Source organism: Sander vitreus, chromosome 5 (genome assembly GCF_031162955.1).
Source record: "Sander vitreus isolate 19-12246 chromosome 5, sanVit1, whole genome shotgun sequence".
NCBI lineage: Eukaryota > Metazoa > Chordata > Actinopteri > Perciformes > Percidae > Sander > Sander vitreus.
In genome coordinates, this window is record NC_135859.1 from 11,996,874 (window position 1) to 12,013,548 (window position 16,675).

At 41.1% G+C, this 16,675-nt stretch overlaps 1 protein-coding gene across 1 annotated transcript in view; it reads right to left on the reverse strand.

Moving 5' to 3' along the window:
• Positions 1-15,816, reverse strand: part of LOC144518040 (sarcoplasmic/endoplasmic reticulum calcium ATPase 2-like) — a 31,352-nt gene extending 15,536 nt beyond the window's left edge. The window contains exons 1-5 of the mRNA XM_078250393.1: positions 15,095-15,816; positions 13,920-13,937; positions 13,743-13,825; positions 10,656-10,760; positions 9,688-9,826 (exon numbers count right to left, since the gene is read on the reverse strand). Coding sequence (XP_078106519.1) covers positions 9,688-9,826; positions 10,656-10,760; positions 13,743-13,825; positions 13,920-13,937; positions 15,095-15,212 — 463 coding nt within the window. The 5' untranslated portion in view covers positions 15,213-15,816. The remainder of the gene's footprint in view (positions 1-9,687; positions 9,827-10,655; positions 10,761-13,742; positions 13,826-13,919; positions 13,938-15,094) is intronic.
• Between the last annotated feature and the right edge of the window lie 859 nt (positions 15,817-16,675).

Sequence of the window (16,675 nt, forward strand, 5' to 3'; positions counted from 1 at the left end):
AACTGAAGGCTGTTAGAAGGATGCTAACAGTTAAATTATCATGACATCGTATATGATGGCCCAGTGGTCTTTTACACCACATGAGTAGTAACACTAGAGGTTTGATTACCACAGAGTACAATGCTGTGTGTGGTGTGTGTGTGTGTGTGTGTGTGTGTGTGTGTGTGTGTGTGTATATGTGTACATTCTAAATGAAGATTTAACAGATGAGATGTCTATTTTCTGCAGGCGGTTACTCCGCATTAGTGTAAACTAAACTGATGAAGCACAGGTCATTACAGGGAGGTTGCTGTGCCACACAGCAGCAGAGCAGTGTTGCCATCGCTGCAGGGAAAGAGAAGGAAAGCCAGAGAAAGAAGAGGAAATGAAGGACCTGTGAGCCATAAAAGGCCTGTCTCAAAGGAAAAGGCCAATTTGGGTACATCGGAATTGCTGTGACCCAGTTCAGCTTCCTAATGGTACATAAAAGCAATGAAACTGGGGAAATGGCTCAGGCTATGGCACAGTTCCGTTGGCGTAGTCTACATATAGGCCTACTTAGTTAAAAATGCAAATTGCGTCAGATTATTACAAAAGGGTTAGGGTTAGCCCCAACCTAGTTTTGCATTGCCGGACCTACAGTCACAGCGCTGTGGAGTAAGGTCTGGCAACACCACAGATACATTCTGGGATAGGAGAAAAAAAACGTTCTGGTTTGTTTGCATTTCTTTAAACCAATCACAATCATCTTGGGCGGTGTTAATTTCCAGACAGCAACAGTGGCTCTGCAAAGTAGTCTCGGGAAGGAACTTGTTTTGGTGGGACATTTGCAAGCTGCAAAACAAAATATTAAATGAAGTTAACTTTTCACACAATACAGTAACGTGAGCTATTTAAATTAGTTGGATATATGGTTAAACGTAATTTGCTCTTTATCGCCACGTGTACTTCGTCTATAGCAATCCTCACCAAACCATTCCATGTCCCAAAACATCCCAGTTAGAAAGTAAATGCCGGAAAAATATTTTTTGTAAATCTTTACAATCATTCACGGAAAGAACCAAGCAGGCCTGCGTTGTTGCACGATCCAACTTTTCTTCAAAACTTGCCATTTTAGTTTGCAGCTTGCTAGCTCGAAGGTTGTTGTTACCTGAAGCGAAGCAAAGGGATTCTGAGAACAGAAACGCAGAGAGCGGACATCTTGCGCGTAAGCCACGGGCTGGATGTCAGGCTTTAGCCTGGAAATGTACTTCCGTTGATCTAGACTAACCCCAACCAAAATGGTATAGTTAGAATATAGGAACCCATATAAGCCTGCCAAAAATCTAAGAATCTAGCAAAACACCAAGACAAAGTTGAAGTGAAAATCCAAACTCTTGCTCAGCAAAGAAATGAAAACAAAGATTTGGTAAATATGAAATGATGTACCAATGTCCAGGAGATTCCCATTTGAGGGAGACACGTACCCCCATGCCCTTGAGGGAAGGAAGGGGAAATAGCAATGTGAACAACAATGCATGCAGCCAAAAATGGGAAAAGCATTACATATATATAGCATACAGTATGTTCCCCAAAGCCCTGATCAGGTTTAAATGTGGCATATAATGGCAGCTGTTGCCTCATCGTTGCCACAGCACAGGAAGACATCGCCTCAAAGAGACACTTGAAGTCATCATCATGTTGTCTTGCCTTACTATTCCATTAACAATTAAATGTCTACATTTTTAATGAAATGTACAGCCTGCATTTCAACACTCATACTACATGAATGTTAACTTGAAGCTGGAGGATCGTCAAGTCATTAGATGTCCTGACAGTGGTGCCAGGAACTCTGATCTGTCAGCAGGGATTGGCCAGTCAGATCGACATTGACAGCTTTTCTGAGAAGGACTAAGTTGCATTTTTAAACCATCTGAACCTGGAACGATGGGTGCAATGGAAACTTTCCTTCTGAGAAGGTCACGCAACCCAGGTCACAGATGGAGCAATGGAAGTTTGGGGTGAGTTCAACATACAAACTGATGCAGTTAACTTTCTGATGGTATGGATCAATAATCTTAGAGGAACCCATTTCATAGCTACACCTTTTCACTTTATTAAGAGAAATGATCCCATGCCTTGAAGAGATTTAAAGGACTGCCCTTTGCTGCATCACAGTGACAATACATTAAAGTTGTTCCTAATAAGCCAGACAGCTTTAGAATTACATCTTAGATGGTCGTGCAACACTTCCTGTGCCAAGTCATTGTTTTTGAAGAATAAGAAGACACGGCCCGAAATACAAACACATGTACAGGGACGTGAACCGGAAACCCTCCAGTTCCCAAGCCAAGTCCCCATGGACTGAGCTACTGCCACCCCCAAAAGAAGAAATACTGACAACTTCTAAAAGAGTGCTGAGCCAAGAAGCATGACTACGGGGATAGGCTTATAACAATGGTGCTTGCTGATGTTATACAACATACTAAGAAACCAGTGATTATTGAGACTGTGACACTGTGAAACACTGGAATTGTTTTGAGGCTGTGTTACACTGCAGACCTGGAATGAACAAGTGTGTGTATATCATCTGTCCCTTTGCGTCAATATCCTATTTGGTAGAAGTCCAAGCATCTCCTCATTTTTACCTCTGTGCTTGCCAACAGGTCAAAGAGTCCACACATTTTCAGAGTGACAAAAGCTCAGACCCAGTAATACATTTCACCCAAAGTAACTCCCAGAGATGCCTTTGAAATAGACCTTTCAACACCAGGCGAGGCAGTGACTGAACCAAAGCGGTTAGTTTTGGCACCTGCCTCTGCCATGTGTTAGGGGACAGAGTGTGGTTCGGCCGGCCAGCCAGGAGGCCACATGTGCTGATGGCAGCTGAACAAAAGGCTGACCTATCATGTTGAGTGGGCCGTTTCAGAACCATCAACAGGTGAAGCATCCTGCATCTTTCCTTCCAACACTCTTACTGATTAACTCACAAGCCACATTTACACGTGTACAATTATTCAATGATGTTATAAAAAAAAAAAAAAAAAAAAACAACATTCTATCACGGGTAGAAGATTACTAACCTTTCACTCCTTCTCTGGTCAACAAAGATTTTCCTTTCTTACCTTTGGCAGTCAGGTGCACTAGAGAGGCTACGTTACCATGACTCAGCACAATCAATGAAAGGAAATACAACTGATAAATCTTGATTCTGCAAATGTGTTGTTTACATGGGTACTACATTACAATTCCCGACTGTATTACAGGTGCATTTTGGTGTATGTAAAGGTGGACACTGCACAAACCATTCAGGGTAGAAATCTTGCTTTTTGAACAATTGCCACTGTGTTAGCACATGGTCATTGGTCACGAGTGAGTTTCACTATTTTATCAGCAAACAAGAGCAGAGTAAATAATGTTTAGTTTGCAGTTGCCTGGTAGGAGAGACAAACCAATATTTAACAGCTGGCTTTTTTCTTGACTTCCTCCTGTTACGTATTCACTGATACAGATTCAAACACGTTTCAGCTGACTTTGGAATGAATCATCACCTATGACACCTCAGTTACATAAGCACTCTCTCTACACTGTCTCCCTGAGATCTCTGCTTTGCCTTTGTTGTTTCTTACAAATCTTAGTACCTTTAGTAGTAGTAGTAGTAGTAGTAGTAGTAGTGCCTTTATGTATAAGGCGCTTTTCAAAACAAGTTACAAAGTGCTTTACATTCATTTAAAAAGCAACAACAACAACAAGAGAAATGACAGATAATAAACAAACAACAATAAATTCAATAAAAAGCAAGTCTAAAGTGACGAGTTTTTAAAAGAGACTTAAAAGAAGAGAATGTGTTGGCTTCCCTGATCTCCTCTGGTAGATCGCTTTGAAACTGGGGGGCCGACGACCTTTAGTTTTCAGTTTTGAACGGGGAGTGGCCAAGAGCGACCTACCAGAGGATCTTAGGTAACGTTTTGGCTCGTATGGGGTAGGAAGTTCAGCTATATATTTTGGAGCTATCCCCATACGAGCCTTAAAAGAACATTACAATTTTAAAATTGGTGTTATGTGTTCTCTCCTGTTGGACCTGGTAATGAGTCCAGCTGAGGCATTTTGAATGAGCTGAAGTTTATTGAGGTTTTGTTGTGAGAGCCATGAGAAAGCAGCAGCAGCACGCTGGGCCTCCACATAGAGCTCAACAGTGACCACCCACTTTTTTTCTGCTTTGTCTCCAGAAGTGTTTTTTATGGTGGCCCTGAAGTGTAAACAACGGTATTTACAACGGCAAATATGAAAACACGACAGCAAATAGGAAAACACGACAGCACATAGGAAAACACGACAGCAAATAGGAAAACACGACAGCAAATAGGAAAACACGACAGCAAATAGGAAAACACGACAGCAAATAGGAAAACACGACAGCAATTATGAAAACACAACAGCAATTATGAAAACACAACAGCAATTACGAAAACACAACAGCAATTACGAAAACACGACAGCAAATAGGAAAACAAAATGGCTTCTACCAAAACTTCTACCGGAAAAGGTAGGGCCTATCTAGCAGAGGACGGAGCCTCCTGATTGGACAGACGGACTGTCTCTCTGTTAAAAGTAGGCGCTTTTCCGTGTTTTTCACCTCTCCTTCCCGTTAAAAGACAGACAGTCTGTTCAATCAGGAGGGTCCGTCCTCTGCTAGATAGGCCCTACCTTTTCCGGTAGAAGTTAATGCTGTCGTGTTTTCCTATTTGCTGTCGTGTTTTCCTATTTGCTGTTGTGTTTTATGATTTAAGTGTTTTCATATTTGCTGACGTGTTTTCCTATTTGCTGTCGTGTTTCCTATTTGCTGTCGTGTTTTATGATTTGTTGAAGTGTTTTCATATTTGCTGTCGTGTTTTCCTGTTTGCTGTCGTGTTTTCATATTTGCTGTCGTGTTTTCATATTTGCTGTCGTGTTTTCCTGTTTGCTGTCGTGTTTTCCTGTTTGCTGTCGTGTTTTCATATTTGCTGTCGTGTTTTCATATTTGCTGTCGTGTTTTCCTATTTGCCGTTGTGTTTTATGATTTGTTGAAGTGTTTTCATATTTGCTGTCGTGTTTTCCTATTTGCCGTTGTGTTTTATGATTTGCTGTTGAGTTTTTCTATTTGCTGTTGTGATTTGCACTTCAGGGCCACCACAGTTTTTCCCTATTCAATTGTTTCATTGACGTTTCAAAAATTGCTTATATAGAGAGTTTTAAGTCGGGAACCAAGCCAACCAGCTACGAGATGAATAGTGAGCATAACACGTTTGATTCGGCGCAAAAAAACATTTTGAAAACGGCAAAGGTACAAGACCGTGTACAGAAACTATCATAGACTTCAATGGTAGAAGCTCGCTCTAGCCGTTCGCGGGTATGGTAAACGTTTCTATGGTAACAGCGAGTTGGACCAATCAGAGACGTTGCTGTTACGCTTAGGATTGTGGGTGGTGTAGTTTTTCTCCATTAAATCGCAAATAAAACATGTTTTTCTTAAAACAAGGTTGATTTCATACGGACTTCTACAGGAGCAGAAACCTTTGTTTCACAACCACGTAGCTCGGCGTCAGTCTACCTCGGATGGTTTAGACATTATGACTGATATTCTAAATCCTTATGGAGAAAATCAATGGATTTTTACTTCCAGAGTCGGCTGTGGGCGAGACTGTTGCTATGTCTATAGCATGCAACTGTTTATGTTGCCATAGTAACAACTTGTCCCTGTACAGTGTTCCCCTCCTGACAAAAATAATCATAGTTTTAGTAGAGGCTGGCAGAAATTACATGTACATTCACCATTACACAATTAATTCTAAATTTAAATCTATATCAAGATCAACCACTAGACTAACATTTTAAAAGGGTATTCACCACCGCCCACACAATAATACAAAGACCTGACCTTTTGACTTCCTGATGTTGTAGTTACAGAGAAAACGTATTGTGAAAGCAGGGAGGCATTCTAGAAAAAATATTAGCAGTAATATAAACATCACACAAAACATAATATCGAACTTGTCCTTGCAGCCATGTAAGAAACTAAAATGAAAACAGTGATCAGTTTAAGTATATATGTTATATGTTCAACAGGTCAGAAGTGTACATTCTCTTCATGTCTTAAGGTCAACACTGTCAGTTGTGGCCCATCATTAAAGCCTTACCGGTGTTAAAGTCTGACCTCTCACTATCTCATCTATAAGCAGACAGCATAGCATGGATTCCCAGCAGTCAGTGAAGTTTCACTTAGGGTTAACAAGGATAGTGCAGTGGGCTGAATAGTTGACAACAGTTCCATCACATGTACAGATAATTTGCAAGCGGCCATTAAATAGGAATTCAGCAAAATGACAACCCTCTGCATGCACAGTACATTCTCCCATCACATGTGCAGCCTACACTGCAGCCCACACTACTGCCCACACTGCTGCACTATTTAAGCCGAAGAAATACATTCATGTTCGTTTTGATTATGTTACTGGAGTGAACCAGCAGATTAGTAGCCTAAAGCAAAATGCCAGTATAACACCTTCTGCTACTTTTTGCTAGCTAGCTGTTACCATGTGGGGTGTAGCTTGATTACAAAATGCTAATTGAGGAGTTTTAATTAATATACAATATTTCCATTCCTTCTTTATTGTAAAACATTTCTTTTATAAATGATTTGTTCACTTTAAACCTTATGTTTGCACACAGCCCGCATTGTCAGCTTGAATTTTCAAAATACATTTCCCCATCATGGATATATTGTTCCCCATTAGTTACTCACCACATGGCACATTTCACACTGTCTGTGTTTGACAAAGCAATGGATTTATTTGGCAAATGAATGCATTATGTCTGCTTATGATATGCAAAAGGTTAGTTTCTATCTGCATAGACATGGTAAATACAGCCTGAGCATTTCCTGTTAATTCCCACGGTAAGTTTCCACCTTGAATATTCCCGAAATTCTGAAACTCAACCGGCAACACTAAACATTTTGGTCAGTGTTTACACACATATAGTTAATGCAGAACCTCACATGCATAGATGTCTCCAACCAAGCCCCGTTAGCACCTTCGACCTGCAGTTTGGCTTGAATAAAATTCTCTGTGCCCTTCTGCAGAACTTCACTACAAATGTTTTTGCGTTTCTAAAGCCTGCTTCCCTGGTCGGCAAGATGAGACCATTTCTCTCGGTCTTGCTGACAAGTCAGGAACCTTTGCCAAAAAACAGTCCCTCTGTGATAATGGATGCTCGCCAGACCACATTAAATGTCACATACTATCCATGGTGTCTGGAATCTTAGTGGAGGGTACGGGTGCTGATGGGCAGGGTCGCTGTGCATTGAGCATGGTGGGGTGGGATGATTATCCAAAAAGCACTTCCCTATAAGGTCATCTCTCTCAAGCACAATAGGAGATCCTCCCCCTCTACTGCCCCCCACATGAGCCTGACACTACCAGACTCCTTCACAGGCAGCAGAGAACAAACCTACTGAGTTCTGCTGCTCTGAGAGAAAAGGCCAACATCCAAATCTGCAAGCCCCCGACACCAAACTGTAAACTGGCAGCATGCAGTGTGTGCTGTGTTATAACAAGGACTTAAATCCACTGGAAGGAGCTGTGAACTCTACACGTTATCAGCCAGACATTATTTTTTTAGGGGTTAGTTAAGTGGGGCATGGTAATTACTCCTTAATCAGATTTTGGCTGTTGGGACTTGCCCATTTTAAAACTGGTGCAAATCTAGATTATAGTAAAAGACTGGTAAATCAATACTGGCGGGGGAGACTTTTAATGTCCTATTGCATTATTTGGCTGAGCCACATTGATGTAAACAAGTCTTTCATCAAGCTGACAAGAACAGTCCACAGGACTACACAGGACAACAGACTGGACAGGGAAGACCAGCACAGACAGTCAACAGCAGCCCTCGGAGCTTCGACTGTTTCAAGATTAGATTTGAAAACACTAAACTACAAAGATGAAAGCAAGCATACAATAATCTAGTTTAGATAACAGTCTTAGAAATGCATTACACAGAAAATATTATTTCCATGACATTAAACTAATTTCAGTGAGGGAGCGACTGATGAGCAATGAGGTGTGAGTAGGCAGCAGCGTTTAAACCCACAGCAGCACCCCGACAGAGAGCAGCGCAGATTGGCTGCAGGCTATTCTTCTCACGGCTGAGGCAGCCACAGAGGGCTTGTCTCAGTGTCCTCTACCATGGTTCAGCAGCCAGCATCTGCGTCATCACACTCCTCTGCATGGCAGAGGTCACTTTGGAGCTTCAGCAAAACATTATACAGAAAAAAAAGGGAGCCTGACGGGAAACATTGGAAAAGATATTTGGAGGATTTAGGAAATAAGTTGAGCTGAGGAGCTTCTTCTTGCTGCAGGATAAAACATCCGGTTTTGCTGCCTGCTGGGCTGCATTTTTGAGTAAGACTCCAGCTACCTTCATCGAGGTTTTAAATAACTAGGTCTCTAATATGCAAGAGGATAGTGTATCTGACTTACAAGTTTCTCTTTTAACCTGAGCCAAATAATTACGCTTTCTAGACTGACTCTACTTCACCCACGACACGTAATCAAAATGGCATGATTAACACGGTCAGCCTAAAACAAATGATATACAGTATGCCGTAAGACACTAGAGAAATTATACATTTTAATTCCCAATACACTCCTCCTTCATTTGCCCTTGTCAAGGTTAGTCAGGAGTCCTGCTCAACGCAGTCCGACCACGTCACCCACTGTAGCAATGTTCCCCAGAGCAGGATGGGAGGGGCGTGCGTGGGGTGGGACCAGACACCTGTCATCTTCACCACTGTCACTGCCTCTATAAATACAGCATTCCATAATCTGAACGGCCTATGACAGCTAAAAATAAAACCTACCACTATGCGCAGAAAAAACTATGCACGGTAGTGGCTTGGGGTTACACCGAGTATCAAGATAACCCTAGTGGTTTAAGGACTTTAGCATTCCTCAACTCATCCGTCTGTTCATTCCTCTGCAAAATGTTGTGTGTGAGCCGTGGGGTGGGGGGGGCAGAACAGCAGGACTATTAAATATTAGCTGCTGAAATATGCTGACTGGACCTCAGCAGCATGAATCTGTCCAGCACTAAGTTCTAAGGGGGGGGGGGCATAAATCATGTTACTTGAGTGAGCTTGGATCTTAGAAAAGTGGGCCTTGATAGCATATGTGCCCAGCCCTTTGAGACAATGGGTTAATAAGAGCATCTCAAAATACATCACTCTTGCAGGGTGAGTCACCTCTGCAGTGGCACATGGGGATGGGGGAGGTTTCAACTCAAGCTTGTGCTAAATGTAATCCATGACCATACGTGGACTCATTTGATCTGTAAGCTTTACCCGAGGCAGAACCAAACAACCATCATATTAAAACACCAGATCTTTGCTTTAAACTCCAAAACAAGTAACACATAGCAAATAGGATCTTTCACAGTGAAACAAAGTATTGATAGAAGTTGCAGTGGCATTAAATTGCCAATTTTCGGTGAATTTCAAGGTCCATGTGATATCCTAATGTTTCCTTTGCTTGAGAAAGGTCTACAAATCAAACCAACACCTACACTTTTCACATTTCAGTTAGCCAATGCTCTAGTCTAAGCAACAAGTACAACAGTAGAGTAAGGTTAAACCAATATCAACAAAGCCATGTTCGTTTCAATATGCAAAAAACCAAGAGCAGCTCAACCTACCAGCAACCTCCACGATGTCACCCGGCACAAGGTCTCTGGCCTTGATTCTCTGCACAGTTTTCCTGTCTTGCCGGTACACTTTCCCCATCTCAGGCTCATACTCCTTGAGTGCCTCAATGGCATCCTCAGCATTGCGTTCCTGGTGAGGAGAAAAAGGAATTCAGTGCCAAAGATATTCATTCAATTTATTTGTTTTCTGAGATAAAAAAATCACATAAACTAAGACACGCATGTACTTTGCTCTGCGGGTCTAAACGCTATGAGAGCATTTCCCTTTGAAGAGGCAGCGACTATTCTAAGCTGGATGTTTATCTGGTCAGGTTTTGGTTGGGAGCATTTAGGTGTTAATTGCATGGAAATGGGAATATAGTAACATAATATTCTGCCTTCATCAGCAAGAAGAACGCATCACTCAAAATGGACTTCTTTCACCATTTTGGATGCCGCAGTTCACAATGTTTAATTGGATTAGATTGCACACTAGGTAATGTATTTAATAGAAGGCTTTAGTACTGGATTACACTGGATTAAGCTCGGTGTACCTAATATCAGTATCTCTCTTTCCATGTTGATACAGCCTCCAATATGATTTTATTTTCTAGAACCCACTGTAAGGTTTGCACAAGCAATAGCTTTCAATGCCATACTAGCTAGCTATAGCTATAGCTATAGGTAATGTGTTAATTTTAATTTTATCTTAAGATGGTTTCCCTACAGTACGTGTCTATTTGTTCTGGTGAAATCAACAAAGCTAGGTTTCAATCCATTTAGAAAAGCAGGTAACGTATTTATTCATAATTCATCATTCTGCTGCATGATTAAATGTGATTTACTTAAACAAAATGCATTAGATCTGTACAATCTAGAATTTAAAAACAAAAAGATTTGTAGACCTATTCATCACCAGATCCAAAAGAGATGTAGTGGGATTTAAATACATTGACTTCCTAGGCATAAAAGTGTCTCACCTGCCACACACCGACGATGGCATTGGCTATAAGAATGAGTAAAATGACAAAAGGCTCCACAAAGGCTGTGATAGTTTCCTCTCCCTCCTCAAACCAGGCCAGGACCTGAAAACAGTACGAAAAAACACGTCATTATCTATTAAAAAGACATTTCACAGAACAAGTAGGTATGACTTTACAATGGTAAGAGTAGGAGACAAAAAATCCAGACAGAACAAACAAGGTTGTTCAGAACAGATAAAATACTGAAAAACCAACTCTGATAGATGAAGACATCCCAATTTATGCATTTAAATTATTATTGTGAGTCTTTCATTCCAATACTGCGACGGTTTAGCTAACTGTCGATAGCCTGAAGCTTGACATCAAAGCCAGAGATTGTTAATAGCTGAGGATCATCCCACACGTTCCTCATGTAAAACTTCATGTACTGGGAAGAAACAATCTTATAATAGAACTGCACCTAAACACTTTCATATCATACGTCCCTGCGCTAAAGTTAAAATGGAAATATAAGAGCCTCAATCTTCTGAACTTTAGTCTCCTATTAGCAGTACATTTATTCTAGGGCTGGACGATTAATTGGAAATCTATCGGCATTGAAATTCTGAAGCTGTTATCGACGTGTTTTTCCCATGACGATAATTTCTTCCTGTTGATAGGCCTACTTTCTCCTTAAAAACATTCTACCGCGTGTGTAGTCACGTGACTTTGCCCGGACCGGTCAGCCGCATGGAAAGCAGAATGGAGGATAACTCAAACACCGAGTCCGAGTCAACTGAGCAACGTCGTCTGGAAACACTGTGGCTTCAGAAAAGATGATTTAGAACAACGTGACTAATTATCAGTCATTTATTGTTATCGAGGTAAAATGGGCAATTAATGGTGACTTTAGGTCATATGGTGCAGCCCTAATATATTCTATTCAATGTTGGCAATAGTTTTTAACCGCCGATACAGCTCCGCCCATTTGAACTGTGAAGGAATGCAAACTTTTTCATAGGCATTTGATTAAACAAATGCAAACATGTCAGCCATCAAGAAGCCTCTAGCAACTCAGATTTACACAGTTAGACATCTATCATATTAGAACCTCTTACTCCCAATATTCTGACCTGGAGTCTCATTTAGCTTGTTGTTAAAATATATTTAAAAAAAATATTACCTTAAAATTACCCTGTGTGTCACAAGGAATTAGTTAATTGTCCCATAATGTAATAAAGCAAGCAATGTTAGTAAGACCTAAGTATCTGGCTGTGGCAGATGCCAAACACATTTTAAATGGCATAACTCAAATGACAAGCATAACTCTTAATAGCAGTTTACTACAGAAGCACAGGGCTCAAAAGTGCTCTACTGTATGTCATAACACGACCAAGAGATTTACATTACTCAGACTTGCAAAGCACTAAGCAAATATATATATTATAAATATATATTTATAGTATTTACAAGTCAATTAGTAATTTATATCTTTCAGAAAATAATATAATATGGTTAATGACTTGTTTTGACTTACCAACAGTCCAAAACCTGAAGATACTCAGTTTGAAATAACACAAAACAGACAAAGCCAGCACATCTCACGTTGGAGAGGATGGAACTAGATAATGATTTATATTCCTGCTTGATGAGGACTTTAACAATAAATGAATTGTCCAAAATAGTTGGCAATTCCTTTTTTGTCAATTAACCGATCAACTATTTGTTTCAATCCTAACGCTAACATGCAATGGATAAAAAACCATATAGCGCCTCAAGAAATAATGCATTTTTTTTTTTTTTAAAAGAAGCAGCAAACCCTTTTCTCTCAACACAAAAATCAACCATGCAAACAGAACTTGGGAAACATTTGGACTAGTTTAGAGATTTAGTTTTGACTAACAATGGTTTACTTTTTCTGATTTTAATTTGGTTCAAAACTCGATCCATATCATACATGCATATGGTATGGGAGTGATTCATTCTATGTTGAGGTGGGTGCGTTCGTATGTCCGATAAGAGCCCTCCCACTGAGGGGTGAGAGCCCAAATTTGGTCCTGAGTGGTGCTCTGTTCCCCTGTCTGACAGCAGACACTGACACCTCTGTATCACCTGACTGGACACTGCACACACTACATACCAACACACACACACACACACACACACACACACACACACACACACACACACACACACACACACACACACACACACACACACACACACACACACACACACACACACACACACACACACACACACACACACACACACACAGGGGGCCTCACTTATCAAAATGTTCTTTAGCCATCTGTTGATCAAAAATGTCCAGAAATTAATCATGCATCGCGCAATGCCAAAGACAAATACAAATTTGGGAGTTCATTTGGGGAAAGAAATATTAAAAGAAAATGTAAAAAGCACTTCAATGAAGCCTTGCCTTACATGACATCACAACAATAAAAAGGTGCTACTACTATATGGAAATGTTTGATTTGATATAGCTTTAGTAGGACCTGGACACATGCTGATGATGCCATTACATAATGGCAGTCCACTATTAAACATTGATCTATCTAGCACTCAAAGTCAGAGGCCCATGGGAGACGACCGGGGTAGGCCATTACACAGCAGTCATGCTTGACGACTCAAATGTCTTACTTGGCACATGGTGATAGCAACTCAATGCTGCTACTGCTGTTGTCACCATTCCTCAGATGGGTCGCTAGCCTTCTCAGCTGTTTAGCTCTCTAATATGCGAGTGTAACCCCTGCCGGGTTAAACAAACTGAAGACGTTCACACTTCAGCACTATGCACTGCATACATTTCCCTCCTGCCATTCAACACGCAGGGCTTAATAATAATCCCATCTGCAATTTTTACTTCACGTAAACACTCTTTCAGCTCGAGGTGGAAAGGGAAAGCTATTTGTAGGATGTGGCGACTTGTCCTGAGATTCCCTTATCTCTCTCTCTCTCGCTTACTGTACAGGTTTTAGAGTAGAGACGGGAGTGATAGTGGGAATAAAAAAGAACTCATCAACGCAGCAACCTAAACAAGACAGCCTTTCATCAAAGTGCAAGAAAATGTAGTGAAATACTTACAAAAGATATGCATGCGGCCAGCAGAAGAATTCGAACAAGTAAATCTTCAAATTGTTCAAGGACAAGCTCCCACAAAGATTTCCCTGCAGAAAAGAGAGTCGATTAAACAAAACAATCCATCACAGAAACTTGTTATCATAAAATGACAGTAACACCATCAGTGACAGTAGTGCTTACCTATCTCTGCTGGTAACTCTGTGTGTAGAGATGTGGGAGTGAGTCCAGGAGCCGCACAGGAAACAGACAAGAAAAGAAAATGAAGGTTAAGTTGTGTATGAATACTTGCCAGATGGAGACACGCCGTTTCTCTTTCACACGATGGGGAACTGAGTCATACAACAAGAGGAGCTAAGTACATATGTTCTGTGAGACGGAGAAGTGCTACCTTGAGAGAGCTAAATCTCAGACAAACACAGTTGGTGTCGAAAACCACCAGCATGTTTACAGTTTCACTTAACATATTGATTTAGTCATACATACTGTACGAGAGAGGAGATGTCGTATTAAATACTTACAAGTTTTGACTCTTCAAAGAGAACCAATCATTTAGCAATATTTAATGTTTCTTTGAAAGATTCCTATATTCACGTATCAGGTTTACACTTCTAACGGTGGCATATAAATCCACTCCCTTAATCTGTATTACACAATGGGGAAGAAAAAAAAGAATAGGAAAACTCCAATCAGTGTAAAGGTCAAAGTGATTTAAGTGAAAGGCAGTATATCCTCCGTGACTTCCCGGGTGACAATAATATAAAACAGCTGTTTAAGCTTGGAACAAGAGAGATTAACTTGATGGATAACGTTGCTACAGTCATCCTGTGGACACTGTTCAAATGCATGCCGGATCTCTCGGCACATGGGCTGATGTGTTGCAGTTCTGCTTTGAGGAACATCCAACAAGGTTACTATGTTCGACAAAGATTAAGCGTTCAACAATGTCACCATATTTTACAACTGCTGTCAACAATGTCACAGTGAAGTTATGTTAACCAATGTTATCACAGTCAACAGTGTTACCATGATACAATGTTACGCTGATACAATGTACAGTAATGTTACCATACCTAACAATGTCCCAGTGTTCAACAATGTTACAATGCCCTCTAAGTAATGATTAATGTGTTACTTTGTAAGAGACGGGAAACCCTCGAGATCACCAGTGATGACGTCGGCCAAATTTCTATATGGCGCCGGGTACACCGGCCGGCCGATGACGGTGATGACTTTTACCCCATATCCTGAATTCCTGTGCTCACGCATTGGCCATGTTACAATGACAAGACATTTTTGCACAGTTTCTCATTCACAGCAGCCGCATGTGTGGTGGTCTACAGTTTAGATTTCCGTACCGTTTAGGCCCCATTTCTCCTTCTGTCGTTTCACCTCTTCCAGGGAAAGTCCTGTGCTTTCATTGACGCAGAAATGACTGTAAACTTCTTCCACACTCTTCGTGTGAGCGTTCTCCATGGCGGACAGACGGCTCCTTCCCACACAGCTTTACAAAAACACTGCCGTATGGTAACTTTTGGCTATTTAAAACTGTAAATACTTTGAAATGTATAAGGAGTTTGCCAACTGAGAGCTGTGCATTCACACTCGGATAGCTGTTAGCTATTAATCGCGGTTTAACGTGTCCCCCTGCCGAATTACGTAAAAAATGTTGTAGTGAGCCAAATTCCTCTTCCCTGTCTGGGTGAAGATTATTTTGAGCGTCCTCTTATCTCCGAAAAAGGTGGGAAAAGAAAGGTCTGCAGCACTGTCCTGTGTTAAGGACTGCATTCACCCGGTCCAATTCTCTGTGCTGCCGTGCCGTACCTCACCGTTGCGCAGCTGTCTGTGGCTCCACACAGTGCTGACAGTCTGGTTTTATCAAAGTGCCTCACTGCTGCCCCTCTTCCCTGCGCGGCATGTGGACTAATATCATTGGACGAACAGTGTCAGCTACGTTAAAACCAGGGAGACATGAAAACACAGATAGACGAACACGAAATAGCAAACTAGACGCGAATTGGCGTTTTCGTCCGATGGCATGTCCCACCCTACTCTGCCTTACTGGAATACATATCCGCATATCCCATTCAACCCTTGTGGTTTCCGTTGTATGAAAACCAGGAAGCTAGGGTCAATGTGCATACATTTTAGTGTTTAAAGTTGGCAGCCATTGGATTCACCGTAGATGTCTGGACACTGCCGTTATCTGACTAATGTTGGTGATGAAAAATAGCGAATGTTATTACTGTTATATGTGCTATATCGCAGATTGTCGTCCTTTTCTTTCTTACTTGAATTTGAATGTCCCATGTAGGGTATCATTCAAGTTGGACGAGTAGCCACCATTGCCACTACTCCCACATAGGAAGGCTTTTGCCATGTTGGTGTTGCAAGCTTACATTGTAGGCTTACGTATGTATGTATGTGTGTATATATATATATATATATATATATATATATACCTGCTTTTGTAGATTCACAGACTACTTTACGAATTCCCTCAGACTACAGGCATCCCATTAGAGGCCCCATGTCTTATTGTATAACTACCTCATTTACACTTTACTAGGGGCTGGGTTATGCTTATTAATAGAGAACAAAAAGGTTGGCCACAGATTTACAGTAGCCAGGACAAAAACCTGGGCACCTTGAGTAACAAACCCATGTCTCAAGATAAGAAAGTCTTCTTTACCAGGCACAATCAATAAAGCCAATCTATACCTGATTAATCAACTACATCTGCATAACAACCGTAAAGGCAGTCAATTTGCTACAGAGGTGTGAGGTCACTAGGTCAACCCCAGCCCCCCATTGTGTTCTTTAGTTAGGGGTATCATTCAGATGTTTTATGGAACTCGTGTGTATCATCTGTTAACGCATCTTAAAAGGGCCCCGAGAAGCACAAGGTGCTGTAACAATAACAACATGGCACTGCATCA